This window comes from Poromitra crassiceps (assembly GCF_964638095.1).
Source record: "Poromitra crassiceps genome assembly, chromosome: 4".
Classification (NCBI taxonomy): Eukaryota; Metazoa; Chordata; class Actinopteri; order Beryciformes; family Melamphaidae; genus Poromitra; species Poromitra crassiceps.
In genome coordinates, this window is record NC_139626.1 from 34,066,829 (window position 1) to 34,084,963 (window position 18,135).

Sequence of the window (18,135 nt, forward strand, 5' to 3'; positions counted from 1 at the left end):
GTGTTTTGGGTAATCGCATATTGCTTGATCACATTAACGTGATTACATTTACACCTGCTATTAATAACTGTATGTGTCTCCAGTGTCCACATTGAGATCCGTTTTGCGATCGGATCATGCAAGCTCCATAGCGTAGAGGAGCAGGAAAACAGCGGTGACTAGTGTTGTTGTATGTGGATTGAGAAGAATTTGCATTTACACTTGTTTTCAGTGTGGTCACAATGTGTCCCTGACCACCTCCAGAGGTGGTTTGGCCGATCAGCTCACAATCAGTATCCGATTGCAATCTGATCGCACAAAAACACATTTTAATGCCAGGTGTAAAGGGGGTTGCAGAGGCCTGACTTCATGTGGACATTGCTGAATGGGACAGCGCTGCATGAAATATGTCTGTCGATTCAGGACATTTGAGCAGAGCCACAGACCTCACGCTCCCAGTGGAAAGAGACTTGTTCTGTCTCTGTGTTTAGGTGGAGTCTCGCGCTGGGTGCTGGCCGTGTCATGGACGCAGTGAAGGAGGCTCACAGTGGCACCCTGAGCTCAGGCAAGATGGTGGCCTTGGCCGCAGGGCTCTCCGTAGGAGCCACAGTGGGCTATATTGTCTACCGCCACATATGCAGCACCAACCACCGTGAGTCTGTGACTGTGATACTGTACATGACCACCGTGAGTCTGACTGTGATACTGTACATGACCACCGTGAGTCTGACTGTGATACTGTACATGACCACCGTGAGTCTGACTGTGATACTGTACATGACCACCGTGAGTCTGTGACTGATACTGTACATGACCACCGTGAGTCTGACTGTGATACTGTACATGACCACCGTGAGTCTGTGACTGTGATACTGTACATGACCACCGTGAGTCTGACTGTGATACTGTACATGACCACCGTGAGTCTGTGACTGTGATACTGTACATGACCACCGTGAGTCTGACTGTGATACTGTAAATGACCACCATGAGTCTGTGACTGTGATACTGTACATGACCACCGTGAGTCTGACTGTGATACTGTAAATGACCACCATGAGTCTGTGACTGATACTGTACATGACCACTGTGAGTCTGTGACTGTGATACTGTACATGACCACCGTGAGTCTGTGACTGTGATACTGTACATGACCACCGTGAGTCTGACTGTGATACTGTACATGACCACTGTGAGTCTGTGACTGTGATACTGTACATGACCACCGTGAGTCTGACTGTGATACTGTACATGACCACCATGAGTCTGACTGTGATACTGTAAATGACCACCGTGAGTCTGACTGTGATACTGTACATGACCACCGTGAGTCTGTGACTGTGATACTGTACATGACCACCATGAGTCTGACTGTGATACTGTAAATGACCACCGTGAGTCTGTGACTGTGATACTGTACATGACCACCGTGAGTCTGTGACTGTGATACTGTACATGACCACCGTGAGTCTGACTGTCATACTGTAAATGACCACCGTGAGTCTGACTGTGATACTGTACATGACCACCGTGAGTCTGTGACTGTGATACTGTACATGACCACCGTGAGTCTGTGACTGATACTGTACACGACCACCGTGAGTCTGTGACTGTCATACTGTAAATGACCACCGTGAGTCTGACTGTGATACTGTACATGGCCACCGTGAGTCTGTGACTGTGATACTGTACATGACCACCGTGAGTCTGTGACTGTGATACTGTACATGACCACCGTGAGTCTGACTGTGATACTGTACATGACCACGTGAGTCTGACTGTGATACTGTACATGACCACCATGAGTCTGTGACTGTGATACTGTACATGACCACCGTGAGTCTGTCACTGTGATACTGTACATGACCACCGTGAGTCTCACTGTGATACTGTACATGACCACCGTGAGTCTGACTGTGATACTGTAAATGACCACCGTGAGTCTGACTGGGATACTGTACATGACCACCGTGAGTCTGTGACTGTGATACTGTACATGACCACCGTGAGTCTGTGACTGTGATACTGTAAATGACCACCGTGAGTCTGGGACTGTGCTACTGTACATGACCACTGTGAGTCTGTGACTGTGATACTGTACATGACCACCGTGAGTCTGACTGTGATACTGTACACGACCACCGTGAGTCTGTGACTGTGATACTGTACATGACCACTGTGAGTCTGTGACTGTGATACTGTACATGACCACCGTGAGTCTCACTGTGATACTGTACATGACCACCGTGAGTCTGTGACTGTGATACTGTAAATGACCACCGTGAGTCTGTCACTGGGATACTGTACATGACCACCGTGAGTCTGTGACTGTGATACTGTACATGACCACCGTGAGTCTGTGACTGTGATACTGTAAATGACCACCGTGAGTCTGTGACTGTGATACTGTACATGGCCACCGTGAGTCTGTGACTGTGATACTGTACATGACCACCGTGAGTCTGTGACTGTGATACTGTACATGATAGGGCTGGCACGGATCACGGATAATCCGTGACCCGTACGGATCAGCCCCCACGGTTCGGAACGCGGTTCGTAACGTCAATGGTCCGTTAACATTTAACGTTAGTGTATGAGAACGCCTGCTGCGCAGCCAGACACAGACAGGCATAATCATGGCAAGCACAAGTGAGCTTCCTCATCCCTTGTCGCCGCTGTAAAGTATCTCTGAAGGCTGTGGCTAGTGGCTACTAAAGACAGCGTCACACAAACTTATTTCAACACCTCTGAAAAAGCACAGGAATGCGATCAGTGTGTTGCGGGCTGCACAAGTCAGATAACGAGAGCCACAACACACACACACGCGCGCGCACAATTTTCACGAACACATTATCACCGCCCCGGATGGTGAAATGTTGCCTTAGGACACATAACAACAAAACAACACATGGGGCCACTGAGTAGCTTAACGTAGCATCAACGTTATATTTCCAGACTCACCTGGTCTGGTCTGTACCCGTGTCAAGTGACTGCAGGTTGTTAGCAAGCACAGCCACAAAGTTAGGCATAGCAGTGCCACCTAAAACAGGAAGTTGGGTTGTTCTGCCTTCAGAGTAAAAGCATACATTGTGTCACTTATGAGAAAAACATTTTTTTTGAGCTGTGCAGGGCAACAAAAGGTTAGAGTATAATAGTATTAAAAAAATCAAATCGAAAATCTAATTTTGAGAGAAAAAATCTGATATATTATTTTTTTTGCTGATCCGAAAAATCCGTGATCCGTGGCTCAACATCCGTCACGCGATCCGATCCGTGGGTTTTCTGATCCATGCCAGCCCTAGTACATGACCACCGTGAGTCTGACTGTGATACTGTACATGACACATTGAAGATTGAGTGTTATTTACTCCCTGACTAACTTAGCTGTGAATGACATAGTCTGTTCCGCCTTTAGCTGCTCAGTTGCCCAACATTGAGGAGTCCAGGATGACGCTTCCCGTAGAAGTTTATAGGAACATCTCCAGATACCAAGCCACGTTTTTGGATATGGTGAGTCGTGCAGATGACTACTAACAGCACATCAGCTCAAAGTAGTGGAAGTGGTTGAGATTTTAAAATTAAGTCCATTCTGTTCATTCTTTCATACTAGGTAGCGGTGCACACTTACACATCCGCTCTGTCAATGAATGAATACACTGTATCTTTATTTGTATTTTTGTATTCATACTATTTGTGTTTTTACAGTATGTGTTTTCTGCACTAGTACTTTTGTTTTACTCTCTCTAATCCAGGGGTGCCCAAATTCTCAATCTGGGTGGAGGGCCGAGGGCCAAAAATAAACGTTGTGGAATTACATTAAAATGTATTGTGTTTTATAGAAAATTAACATTCTAAATCTAAAATAACATTTCAATATAATAATCTACTTTTTATCTGTTTGGTAATTGTAATAATTTGCAATTGGTTATATAAAAAAACATCTGCATTTGTGGGGACTTTAAACATGGACCAATTATCAGGATAATTTTTTTTTTTTTCCCCCAAATCCGTGGCGGGCCAAAACAAACAGAGGCCCGCGGGCCCCAAATTGGTCAGCACTGCTCTAATCCCTAGCTATATCCTGTTGCCTGCTGCTATGTCAGCAGACAGCTTGGTCGACATGCAGTTACTATATCAGCAGCCAGACAGCTTACTCCTTTTTGATTGAAGATTCAAGATTCAAGATTTTTATTGTCACTCCATGGTACAAGTATCACGTGTGAAATTCTTGTGCTGTGAACTCTGTTTACAACATAGTACAAATATAACAGGGCATATGAGTGCAAAAAAAACAAGAGACACAACAAGCAATAAGGCAGTATAGTGATAAGACAAGTCAGAGACAGTGGCATATTCACTGCACATAGGTGCACATGTCGTGTGCATACTTTAGACGTGCTTAAACATTTTAAATTCTGCGTATTTGACATACAGGTGCAAATAACATATTCCTTATTAAACATACAATTAAACTCGGCATTTTAAATTCGGCGTATTTGACATACAGGTGCAAATAGCATATTCCTTATTAAACATACAATTAAACGTTAGACATACGTAATGGTAGCAGCTACAGTAGTACGGTACAGTGCGGCTACTACACTATTTGTGTATGTTAAGGAGTCTCGTGGCCTGCGGGAAGAAACTGTTCCTCAAGCGATTTGTGCGTGCTTTCGGAACCCTGTATCTTCTCCCTGAGGGTAGCAGGGAGAACAGGCTGTTGTGGGGATGGTTTGTGTCTATGATGATCTTCAGGGACCTCCTGAGGCACCGCTGTTTATACAGTTCATGCAGATCTGGCAACTCACATTCTGTTACGTGTTGGGCCGCGCGTCTCACTCTCCGTAGCACCCTGCGGTCCATGGTGGTACAGTTCCCGTACCAGGTGGTGAAGCCGCCAGTCAGCAGGCTTTCAATGGTGCCTCTGTAGAAGTCCCTGAGGATTTCTTTCCTTAGCCCAAATTTCTTCAGGCGCTTGAGTCCGTGTATTCGCTGTTGGGCCTTTTTGACGACAGTGGCGGTGTGGCCGGCCCAAGTCAGGTCCTGGTGGATATTGACTCCCAGGTACTTGAAGCTGTCCACCCTTTACACCACTGTGCCGTTGATGGTGATTGGGGGGTGTGCGCCATGCCCATGCATTCCTTGCATGGAGTATGTTTGAATCCCTACCTCTGTTGTCTCTCCATATCCCCTCTATTTCTAGGTGAGCCAGAAGTCTGGAGCTCATGTCAGGGTGCTCCCGGAGGCTGGGGAGGCTGTGTGTTTGCTTCTGCATGGCTCTCCAGAGCAGGTGCTGCTGGCCCGCTGCGTACTGGAAAACCTGGCCACCGACTGCGAACCGGCCACCCTCATCTTGGAGGTTCCACAAACCGCCTTTGGTCGGATCATAGGTGGCGTACAACAAAAAAGTGTTTGTTAGGGATGATTGGATTAAGATTTCCCCCCCGCAAATTTTTCTCCGAACTTTTTGTTTTCAGCCAATATATGCCAATATATTTGTTTATCTAATCTGTGTGTGTGTGTGTGTGTGTGTGTGTGTGTGTGTGTGTGTGTGTGTGTGTGTGTGTGTGTGTGTGTGTGTGTGTGTGTGTGTGTGTGTGTGTGTGTGTGTGTGTGTGTGTGTGTCTGTGTGCGCGCGTCTGTGCGTGCGTGCATGTGTGTGTGTTGCAGGCCGTGGGGGAGAGTCTCTGAAGCTGATCACCAGGACCACCGGGGCCAGAGTGGTGTGTCCCAAGGAGAGGACGCAGAGCCTGGAGGCCAAGGGCAAAGTGACCATCACCGGGACCCGGCAGGAAGTCCGACAGGCCAAAGTGAGTGGGACTCAACCATTTTAGACAGCAGTTGACCCAAAAATGAAAAACGCACTCCTATGCTGGAAAACCGCATGAATGTTTTGTGGACCAAAAATACACCAAGATGTATTTATTTTTGTCCTGGTGGCTCACCTGGTAGCATGTGTACCACGGAGGCTCGGTCCTTTGCGCGGCCGTCGCAGGTTCGAATCCGACTTTTTGCTGCATGTCATCCCCTCTCTCTCCCCACCTTTCCTGTCTGCCTACTATCCTGTCTAATAAAGGCAAAATGCCTATATATATATATATATATATATATAGAGAGAGAGAGATGTAATTGAAAATTATTGATTTCCCCTTTCACATTTTCTATTCCCAGGAGATGATTCTCGAGAAAGTCCAAGATGACATGACGGTGAGGAATAAAATCTCCCAGTCATCGTTCCTGCGTGTCAAACGACGGCCCCAGGACATCCCAGAGCCAACAGCAGGCCTGAACAACAACAACAGCCCCTATTCTCTCAAGGCAGAGGAGATGGGGCTCATCCAGGCCAACGGGACTGCAGGAGAACGGGAAAAGATGTGCGACGTGGCAGGAGGGAACGAGGAGGAGGAGGAGGAGGAAGAGCAGATCGTCTCTCCAGACTCGCTCTCTGAAGTGTCCAAGTTTGAGAGTGAGTTAATTGCATCTTCTCCTTTCAATATGTACTCTTATACCATGGTCTAGGTTAATACTCGATTCTGATTGGCTGCAGGGTGTCCAATAATAAGTAGTTCCAGTGAAACTGTCTGTTCACTGTTCTAAATTAACTAGCGGATTACCCGTCTCAGTGTGACCGGTTGTGCAGAATTGCAGGTTCTGCCATTAATCTACGTATGTACGTATGGACAACCTGAAAACATAATGCCTCCGGCCACGGCTATTGCCAGGCAGAGGCATGAAAATTGGGATTAGGAGCAGGATTACAATTTAAAATACATGTATTCTATATTCTATTTATTTATTGTATATTGTATATTTATCCAAGTGACTCTGCACTGTAAATATTGACTCTTCTTATTGTCTACTTTATATTTGATATCATATGGTACAAATAAATAAAACCATTGCTGAGATATCGCGTTAACGTCTGTCCGAGGTTTGTTTTACTGCAGTATCTCAGTAACGCCTGATGTAATTTCTTCAAATTTGGACTCAAGGATGAACTGGTTAGATTTTGGTGGTCAAAGTTCAAGGTCATTTTACATTTTATTCTTAAAAAAAACTTGAAAATAGCTTTTTTATGACTGTTGACAGTATTTTCTGATTTATGGAGTGATAAAAAGAGATATCCAAAATCCAATCCATACAAAAAGACATATTGTCTTATTGTAAGTAATCAACTGGGGAAGCTTTATGGTGATATCTATTAGTTAAAACCTTTACCCTTTTCACCTGGAAGCAAATCGGCAGCGATTTACAATTTCCGCTGCCTGTACCTTTCTACTGCCTGTAGCTTTTCAGTAGCTAGTAAGTTCTCTGCCTGTAGCTTTCCAGTAGCTAGTAAGTTCTCTGCCTGTAGCTTTCCAGTAGCTAGTAAGTTCTCTGCCTGTAGCTTTCCAGTAGCTAGTAAGTTATCTGCCTGTAGCTTTCCAGTAGCTAGTAAGTTCTCTGCCTGTAGCTTTCCAGTAGCTAGTAAGTTCTCTGCCTGTAGCTTTCCAGTAGCTAGTAAGTTCTCTGCCTGTAGCTTTCCAGTAGCTAGTAAGTTCTCTGCCTGTAGCTTTCCAGTAGCTAGTAAGTTCTCTGCCTGTAGCTTTCCAGTAGCTAGTAAGTTCTCTGCCTGTAGCTTTCCAGTAGCTAGTAAGTTCTCTGCCTGTAGCTTTCCAGTAGCTAGTAAGTTCTCTACCTGTAGCTTTCCAGTAGCTAGTAAGTTCTCTGCCTGTAGCTTTCCAGCAGCTGGTAAGTTAACCGGGTTGTGCACCCAGGTTGTGACCCTAGAAGGTCATAGATATAATTTCTGCATCACAACCTTTTATAACGTTCCATGTCTGATTTCCCCCAAAAATGTGGGTTTCGCCCCCTGGGTACAACCTGGAATCTGTCAGCGAAGACGCTGTATCTTTATTTCTATATTTATTTGCTGTATTCTTATTTTTCTTTCGATACATTCGATAAATGTGATTACATGTTGTATTACCTTCAATAATCTAGATAAATGTGATTACGGTACATGTTGTATTACCTTCAATAATCTAGATAAATGTGATTACATGTTGTATTACCTTCAATAATCTAGCGCGTTATTCTTTATATCTCATTCTCCGTTGTTGCGACAACTGGGGATCATCTAATGAAATCTACCACTGTAAGGGAGATGATATTTGATTTGATTTTCTCTGTGTGGTGTCCAGTCCCCAGCCCGGACCTGAGCTTCCAGCCCGACGAGCATCTAGAGGTTTATGTTTCGGCCTCAGAGAGCCCAAACCACTTCTGGATCCAGATCCTGGGCGTTCGCTCACTCCAGCTGGACAAGCTGATTGAGGAGATGAGCCGCTTCTTCAACACTAGCACCCCGACTGTAAGGACACATCCTAAACCTAAAGGAATATCGTTTATATTCATGAGCAGTGGTGGGCAGTAGTTTTATTCAGTAATGCAGTAATACAGTAGTGTCATTACTGTTCTTAGTAATGACTGATGTAGTGAATTAATATTTCAATTAGGATTTCAATTAGAGTTAATACTGATATACTGTTTGCTCAAATATCAGGTCTATTTCATTTAATTGTCAAAAGAATTTGTACATTACATACAGGTGTTTAAATTTGGAGGATACATCAATACTTGAAATTTTGAAATATTGAATATCAGCACAAAATATTTGCTATCGACGCCTTTCAATCTCATTAATAAAATTACTTATTTTCAAGAAAATAAGTTGTTACTTTTGTTATTACCTCTTCCTAAATACTGTTTTCAAGTGGAATCATCCCAAAACTATAATAAATATCCTCTCCCACAGTAGATGAGAAATGATACAACAGTCTACTTTCTTTTGTTGGACGTATTTCCACTACTTTGATTTTTATCCAGTAAAAGGAATATGAGGACATCAACAATTTCAACACTGCATGAGCTGCGACCTGCCACAAGATCCTACTACTGCATCCACGACTTGCCATTATCTCTCATATTATAACTTTAAAGAAATGACAAATGGAATCCACAAAGTGCTTTCTGATTGTCTGTCCTGCAGGAGCAGAGGGTGGAGACCATTGTGGTAGGGGACATAGTGGCTGCTCCCTACAAGGACCATGGCACATGGAACCGTGCCAGGGTGCTGGGAGTCCTGGGATCTGGACTTGTGGACATTTACTATGTGGACTTTGGGGACAATGGGGAGCTGCCCAGAGACAGCCTCCGCAATATGAGGTGAGGGATCAGGCCTTATAAAGTGAAGGAAATATCATGATCATAACTGGGTAGTTACAGCGATGCAAACGGCACACTTTTCGGCAGACTTTTGAAGCGTTTTCTGAAAATCGTGTTTAAAAAAAACTCATTTACGCTTCGAAAATCATAAAAGTGGTCCTCATTTGTCATTTGCTGTTTCACAAACTTTTGTTAACCACAGACCTTATTTCATTCATTGAACTGAAATCCGCTTACAAAAATCCCATTGATTTGTACACGTAAGAGCCGGAAGTGCTAACGTCCAGGTCATTCCTGCGGTACTCTAAATGTTAGCATATTGTATGTGCTACTAATAAATGGCACAGTGTCGTTGTTTACAGTAGCTTTTGCTTCATTTGCATTTCAGGAGTGACTTCCTCAGTTTACCATTCCAAGCCATTGAATGCAGCTTAGCAGGGGTCAGACCAGCAGGTAAAACTGATGTTTTCATTTTTATCACACATTACACAGCTTAGCAGGGCTCATAGTACGGCGGCATAGCTCAACATATGAGACCAATCATTCATTTTGTGATACAAAAATAATCGATTAATCTGTCGATTATTTTCTCGATTAATCGATTAGTTGTTTGGTCTATAAAATGTCAGAAAATGGTGGCAAATGCCCATCAGTGTTTCCCAAAGCCCAAGATGACCTCCTCAAATGTCTTGTTTTGTGCACCACTCAAAGATAATATCAGTTTACTGTCATAGAGGAGAAAATAAACCATCAAATATTCACATTTAAGAAGCTGGAATCAGATACTTTTGACTTTTTCTTCTTAAAATTGTGCTAAGAACGATTAAAGCAGCTACGAGCGAGATTTTCGATTGTTAGTTTAATTACAATATTGATGCATCACATCTTACCTATAACAGTAGCTGAGACCAAAGCCGTGTGAATCAGAGATTGCTCTCTTGATGATTATAGTCTGTGTCTGTCTAACCTCGCGTCACCAGCGGGCTCTCTCTCTCCACCGGCGGACCGGATAAACCCGGAAGTGAAACGCAGCTGCCTGCCTTCCGCTGTTTCGCGCTGCCTAGCAACAGATCATAAACAAGGAGAATGCTTGCTACTCTCGCGAACATCTCTCGTTATATTCTAACAGGTTTTTTGGAAGTTATTTTGTGGTTATGGGCGAAGTGGCTGCTGCAAACCGTTTCATTTCACTTCCTGATCTGCCCTGGCCACAAACAGACTAACACTGGCCGATTCACTCGGGGTTTAAGCGAGACTACTCTGCGTTGGTATCGTCTACTATTACAGGTAAGATGTGATGCATCGATATTAAATTTAGACTGTTTAGTAACAATCGAAAATCTTGCTCGTAGCTGCTTTAATCGATTACCAAAATAGTTGTCGGTTAATTTTCTGTCGATCGACTAATCGATTAATCATTGCAGCTCCAGATACAAGCACCAAATTTTGCAGATGTATTCATAGATATATTCTGAACAAAACTGGATATTGGGGCATCGCAAATTTGCCCCCTGGTGGCCGTGGCAGACATTTTTCAAAATGGCCATCATCGATTTGTCAACATTTCCTATCCCATTGGACCTACCGTAAATTCCGGACTATAAGGCGCACCGGTCTATAAGCCGCACCTTCAAAGGTGACTATTTTTTTCTTCTATAAGCCGCACCGGTCTATAAGCCGCGGGTGTTTTGATGTTTAATTACCATATGTAAGGCTTCGTGCACAGAGGGGATTGTCGGGAAAGAGATGGCTGTTTGGGGAAGCTCCCATTTATTAACATTTCAACAAAACAAAAGTCAGGTCACTAATCCCCAGACAAAATCACACATTGTGGTATTTTTTGTTTTTTTTACAGTGCACACAGTGTCCGCGGTGTGGTGAAAAGAGGGCAAGAGAGGAAATTAAAACAGAAGTGGATTTATAGTTAGAAAGAGTGCTAAAGAAGAGAGAATTCCGTTTTTTATTTTTTTATTTTAGTTACTCACAGTACTATTGACCAGTCCAACTCAAAAGATATTCGGCAGTTTCACTTTGAGCTCTTGTTCCGCCGCTGTCCATCAATGGTTATGACGAGTCTCGCTGGGTACAGTACGCCAAAGCGATATCCATTGACTCGATGATGCTGTTGTATGTTGCGCGTTTCTGTTGCACCAACGCGGAGAGGTCCTGCCGGACGAAAAAGCGCGTACCCTCCCAGGTGAGGGGCTTCTTCCCCGCAGCCTGGAGGATGAGTTGACGGTCGGGCCAGCGGAGTAGGCAGATGAAGATGGCCCTCGGTGGCAGGCCGGGGTCTGGACGTGGCCGAGGCGCCCGGTGTGCCCTGTCCACCTCTGGTGGTTTCTCGCCTTCCTTCAGGTCCAGGATGTAACACAGGATTTTGCCACGAAAGCGTCCATGTCACCAATCTCAGCTCCCTCTTTTACATTGATCAGGCGAATGTTATTTCTTTTACTCCTGCTGATTAAGTCATCAACCTGCGTGTGCAGGGTTTCGATTTTGCATTTTATCCATTTTCGGACTCACTGTGTTGTTTTTGTCCTCCAGTGCGCGGATGCGCTTTTCCGCATTATAAACTCTGTTCACGGTTGCCTTAGTTTCTTTAGTGAGTGAGTGGATGGACTTCTGCACGTTTTCAAACTTGTTTTCAAGCTGCTCAAAACCTCTGAGCGATGTCGGACTTAATCGATAGTGTTTCACGGAGTAAAAGTTTAGCCCAAGCGGTGTATCTCCAGCCTCCAGCAGGTGAGTCATTTCCTCATTCATGGCGTGATTGCTTCGTCTTTTTCTTTCTGCTTACCTGTGTTGTGTTATGTTATGTTATGTTATGTTGTTAAAAGAGGGCAAGAGAGGAAATTAAAACAGAAGTGGATTTATAGTTAGAAAGAGTGCTAAAAAAGAGAGATTTTTTTTTTTTTGTGGAAAAAATCCATAGATAAGACGCACCGTTATATAAGCCGCAGGGGGCAAAAAAGGCCAAAAAACGGGAAAAAAGCCGCGGCTTATAGTCCGGAATTTACGGTACATGCAATACCTGCCATCAACATCTCACTCCAGCCACGTACCCAAAGTCGGCAACCCTGTGTTATGAAAACCATAGTAATGAAATAAAATACACATAATACAGAACATAAAGATGTCACAAATCTGCCCCCTCAGATTCAATGGGCATGACGCCTCTGCTGGAACACCTAGGTGGAATGGAACCATCATTCATGTTATTAGTCACACCTGTGTTTACCCTGCTATGACATGTCAAAATGGCTGCCGTGAAAACGGTCCTTACCCCAGACTAATATTTCAATCATCAAGTCAATGATCTAAGGGGCAGCAATGTGAGAGTTTAGAATATCCTATTTACCCCATTGATACCTGATTCAGCATTTGTGTGTATCCCTTTAAGACCGTGAACCGCGTGACGCGGTTCACGGTCTTAAAGGGATACACACACAAATGAGGGATATACACGCAAATGCTGCATCAGGTATCAATGGGTTAACTTGCACTAAATTTCACTACTTCTGTTGTTCAGGAGAGGTGTGGACCGACCCGGCCTTGGATGACTTTGACAGGCTGGCATATTGTGCTGAGTGGAGACCCCTGCTGGCCAAGCTGTGCAGCTACTCTCACTCCGAGGTCTCATCCTGGCCCAGTGTCAAGCTCTACGACAACAATGAGGGCAAGGTCAGCTAGGAGTCTCCGCTCATTTCATCAGGACTGTTTATCTGTGTACATGTATTTCTTGTATCGTTGCTTTGGCTTATTGACTCTCTCCCTCTGTGTACTGTTATCCTGGTGGCACATGTTCCGTACTGCAGGCAGTAGATCTGGGTGAGGAGCTCATCCGGCTGGGCCATGCTGTCGGCTGTGTGGATGTGGTGAATGAGAGGGGCGATGGGGACAACCTGGGCTGTCTGCAGAGGATGCTGGTGGGTGACCGAACATCCCAAAGTGTTATTAGCCTTATCAGTTCTGACAGTGACAACTAGGGTTAAAGGGATAGCTTGGATTTGTTTGACGTGGGGTTGTATGAGATACTTTAGTTAGTGGCCTATCCACAGTAGATTGCATCCAGCGCGCTCCCAGTTAGGAGCAGTGGAGCACCTCCGACAGGGAAACAGAGCTCTCTGCTTCGGTGGATGGGGGTCAAAAACGTAATTTAGCCACCTAATGAAGGCTCACCTAAACAAATCAGTCAGTGTACAGTACATGTACTCTATATGTCAGTGTACAGTACATGTACTCTATATGTCAGTGTACAGTACATGTACTCTATATGTCAGTGTACAGTACATGTACTCTATATGTCAGTGTACAGTACATGTACTCTATATGTCAGTGGACAGTACATGTACTCTATATGTCAGTGTACAGTACATGTACTCTATATGTCAGTGTACAGTACATGTACTCTATATGTCAGTGTACAGTACATGTACTCTATATGTCAGTGTACAGTACATGTACTCTATATGTCAGTGTACAGTACATGTACTCTATATGTCAGTGGACAGTACATGTACTCTATATGTCAGTGTACAGTACATGTACTCTATATGTCAGTGGACAGTACATGTACTCTATATGTCAGTGTACAGTACATGTACTCTATATGTCAGTGTACAGTACATGTACTCTATATGTCAGTGTACAGTACATGTACTCTATATGTCAGTGGACAGTACATGTACTCTATATGTCAGTGTACAGTACATGTACTCTATATGTCAGTGGACAGTACATGTACTCTATATGTCAGTGGACAGTACATGTACTCTATATGTCAGTGTACAGTACATGTACTCTATATGTCAGTGGACAGTACATGTACTCTATATGTCAGTGTACAGTACATGTACTCTATATGTCAGTGTACAGTACATGTACTCTATATGTCAGTGGACAGTACATGTACTGTATATGTCAGTGGACAGTACATGTACTCTATATGTCAGTGTACAGTACATGTACTCTATATGTCAGTGGACAGTACATGTACTCTATATGTCAGTGGAGAGTACATGTACTCTATATGTCAGTGTACAGTACATGTACTCTATATGTCAGTGTACAGTACATGTACTCTATATGTCAGTGTACAGTACATGTACTCTATATGTCAGTGTACAGTACATGTACTCTATATGTCAGTGTACAGTAGGGCTGGGTCGGTTTGAAAATTTTAAAACCGGTTCGATATTGCCGTCTAAACCGGATCGAACCGGTATACCGATTTTTTTTGTAATTAATTTTTTTTTTTTTTTTTTTTTTTTTTAAAGCAGGGCTCCCGAGTGTGGCCCATAACTGTCTGTAGTGCAACTTCAGTCCACCTGATAGCGATAATACACCTCTAAGCTGGTATTGTCAACCAGCAATGATACTGAATAAAAAGAAGCAGGACACCTGTGTAACAAACACACCCTGTATTTATTTCTCATAACTATTCAGCTCAACTTTTCTTCTAAACATCAAAATAATAAATGAAATAAGACTGCTGCCTATAGTGCAACTTGAGAAAAGGCTAATAAAAACACAAGCAGTGCAATCAGAATGGATTGGCTTACAGCTGAGCTGCCTTATAAACTTCAAAACTCACAAATTCACACAATATAGGGCCTAGGCATGGGTCGGTTTGAACATTTTGAAACCGGTTCGATATTCCCCAAAAAAACGTATCAAAGCGGCTGCAGTTGGTGGCGATAATGCACCTCTAAGCTGGTATGCTGCCAACCAGCACGAACACTGAATACAAATAAGCAGAACCTTTTAACTGTAACAACACACTGTTTTTATTTCTCATAACTATTCAGCTTAACTTTTCTTCAAACATCAACATAATAAACAAAATAAGACTTTTGCCTACTAGTGCAACTTGAGAAGAGGCTAATACGAACAATAGTGCAATCAGAATGGACTGGGGAAAAAAAAAAAAAAAAAAATTTTTTTTTTTTTTAAGGTTTTTTCGGTTTGCACGTGATCAAACCGGTTTGGGCTCGTATACCGAACCGAACCGGTAAAACCGGAAATCGACCCATGCCTAGTGTACAGTACATGTACTCTATATGTCAGTGGACAGTACATGTACTCTATATGTCAGTGTAAACTTCTTCAATCTCCAGCTTGTTTATCCTGCCAACCATCCATACACATTCTGCACACACTGACTGCACAGTGCAGCATTAAGTAAAGCTATAGCCTTAATGATGAGTCTTTGGAAATGGAACTACCTGGCTTCCTCAATCTGTTTTTCTCGTTGCAGATTGGTTTCAAGCCATTGTTTTATGTGGATGAAATAAGCTGGGCGAATACATGTGTCATTCAGACTTCCTCATTTCTTGTCCTCTTGCAGGACGACGTGATTGGAGCATCGTCGGAGCTCAGTCTCTCCTGCATCAGCTTGTCAGGTAGGTTCAACACAACGAATGATCTGTAAAGGGGAGGTTAAGTGTGATTGAATGATTTGTAAAGGGGAGGTTAAGTGTTAACGAATGTGTAAAGGCAAGGTTAAGTGACGTTCAGGACAGTCAATGTGACGGTAATTTTATAGACATCAGCGTGGTTACGGTGAGTGACGGCAGCTTCCTTAGGCCACATTCAGATACAATGTGTCGAGACGTATTGTAGTCTGACTGTAGTACGTCGCTTCACCCCCCCCCCTTTCTGCCTTCTCCCCTTCAAAACAAGCATGTGTGCAAGTAAACCAGGAAAAGACGTTTTTAAAAGGCTGTAGGCTATTTTGTAGCTTTAGTTTAATTTCTCTCTTTTTATGCCGGAGACATTATGGATTCGGGTTGTCCATACGTACGTACGTCCGTACATCCGCCCGATATTCGTTAACGCGATATCTGAGGAACGCCTTGACGGAATTTAATCAAATTTGCCTCAAACGTCGACTTGGACTCAAGGATGAACTGATTAGATTTTGGTGGTCAAAGGTCAAGGTCACTGTGACCTTACCAATGCCATTTTCAAGCTCGGTAACACCATATCTCAGTAACACCTTGACGAAATTCTTCACATTTGGCTCAAACATCAAAGTCTGGACAGACATGCATGTCGACTGCTCGCTTGTGGCCAGTTCAAAACAGGGAATGTGTGGAGAGTTCATTTTAGAAGGGGCATTACCAAACTATTGATCTGGATGATGCCCTAGGCGACACTTGGTGCCCTATGGTCAGTGCATTGTGCACATGTAGGTAGCGGCGGCCCTGCTGTGACCTCATAAATGCCATTTTGAAGCTCATTAACGCAATATCTCAGGAATGCCTTGATGGAATTTCTTTGAATTTGCCTCAAATGTCCACTTGGACTCAAGGATGAACTGATTAGATTTTGGTGGTTAAAGGTCAAAGCTCAAGGTCCCTGTGACCTCACGAACCCCATTTCCAAGCTCTTTAACATGATATCTCAGGAACGCCTTGACGGAATTTCTTCCAATTTGGCTCAAACCTCGACTTGGACTCAAGGATGAAGTAGATTTTTGTGGTCAAAGGGCAAAGGTTAAGGTCACTGTGACCTCATGAACGCCATTTTCAAGGTTTTTAACGCGATATCTCAAGAACGCCTTGACGGAATTTCTTCCAGTTTGCCTCAAACATCCACTTGGACTCAAGGATGAACTGATTAGATTTTGGTGATCAAAGTTCAAGGTTACTGTGACATCACGACCGCTCGTTTCATGCTTGTTAACGTGATATCTCAGGAACGCCTTGCCGGAATTTCATCTAATTTACCTCAAACGTCCACTTGAATTGTGGGTCACCACCGCCACGCCAACTTTTGGCCAGTTATAGTAGTAGGATGTGTATATTGCGGTTGTAAGCACTCATGGAACACCAGTGGAACACCACATTGGTCTTTCAGTTACAATGTGTGGTTGGAAACGTGTTTTATAATTGTGAAATGACATACTTTATCTGGCATTTATTACATTATCAGTTGCTACAAGGCTTCTGCACTGCGGTGGATAAGAATGAAAGGGGATACTTGACTCAAGCTGTTCATATTACTGGTAGGATAACTGCTGAATGTTCACTAACTGCAGTGTTTTCTCTATACTTCAGAAGTCGCCTCGATCTCAGGAAGCGTTGATGACGCTCTCGAGGATGAGCTGTTCTGAGACCAAAGATGTAAATATCAAGGTATAAAATAGTTTTGTTTTATGAAGGAATCTCTATTTCTGTCAAATGACCAAATGCCCCCTCTCGCCTCATATTCCAGAACTGACCATCAACTCCTCAGCAATTCAAATCGGATGAAGTGAACATTTCTTTAGCTGGCCCAAACCCAACCACATAAATCCTCATCAAGAAGCCTTATTTACTTGACAAGTGTGCGAGAGACAGTTCTTCCAGCCATATTCGTTTTGCCTTTGCTACTCCTATATACAGGATACATTCTTCCGATTTTTGTTTTTCCCTTTCACGCTGTTCTGTTCTTCCTACCGCTGCTTTGCTCTGATCTGTTGCTACTATGCTACATGCTACGTGTTCAGTTACTGCAGAAAGGTGAACAGTGTGTGTGTGTGTGTGTGGGGGGGGGGGGGGTTTGGGAATGCCAGTATTGTTGATATTTAAAGCACTGTGATTATAAGTCACTGGAACCAGAGGGCGGGTGGTCTGGTCTGTGGCTGCCAATGTCTGTTTTTTGTTTGCTTTTTACTTCCTGTTGGTATGTACATTAAGATTTAAAGGCCTACATATTGGGCTGCAGAAGTTACCTATGTTGCGGAAAAGAAAATATATCTTGAATGTGGTCCTCATATTTTGTTCAATAGGAAAATGTTACATATCAACTACTAATAGACAGAATAAATTGTTGGTTTGTCTGCAGAATTGTAATAGATTGCACTTTAATAAAGGCTTTATTTTATGTCTTCAGCTTTGTGTTGTGTCTTACACTTTTAAACACTGAGATGACACCATAATTGTATATTTCTAAATAAAAGTGTGGATA

The 18,135-nt window shown here is 43.4% G+C and overlaps 1 protein-coding gene across 2 annotated transcripts in view; it reads left to right on the plus strand.

Moving 5' to 3' along the window:
- The window catches only part of tdrkh (tudor and KH domain containing), a 22,850-nt gene extending 4,826 nt beyond the window's left edge, over positions 1-18,024 (plus strand). The window contains exons 2-14 of one of the 2 annotated variants that reach the window (XM_083635450.1): positions 471-631; positions 3,395-3,489; positions 5,183-5,369; positions 5,650-5,789; positions 6,151-6,445; positions 8,163-8,329; positions 9,008-9,183; positions 9,572-9,636; positions 12,713-12,864; positions 12,999-13,109; positions 15,530-15,584; positions 17,244-17,321; positions 17,401-18,024. In XM_083635450.1, coding sequence (XP_083491576.1) covers positions 502-631; positions 3,395-3,489; positions 5,183-5,369; positions 5,650-5,789; positions 6,151-6,445; positions 8,163-8,329; positions 9,008-9,183; positions 9,572-9,636; positions 12,713-12,864; positions 12,999-13,109; positions 15,530-15,584; positions 17,244-17,299 — 1,629 coding nt within the window. In that variant the 5' untranslated portion in view covers positions 471-501 and the 3' untranslated portion in view covers positions 17,300-17,321; positions 17,401-18,024. The remainder of the gene's footprint in view (positions 1-470; positions 632-3,394; positions 3,490-5,182; positions 5,370-5,649; positions 5,790-6,150; positions 6,446-8,162; positions 8,330-9,007; positions 9,184-9,571; positions 9,637-12,712; positions 12,865-12,998; positions 13,110-15,529; positions 15,585-17,243; positions 17,322-17,400) is intronic. The other variant, XM_083635449.1, reaches the window with a different exon arrangement.
- Positions 18,025-18,135: the final 111 nt, after the last annotated feature.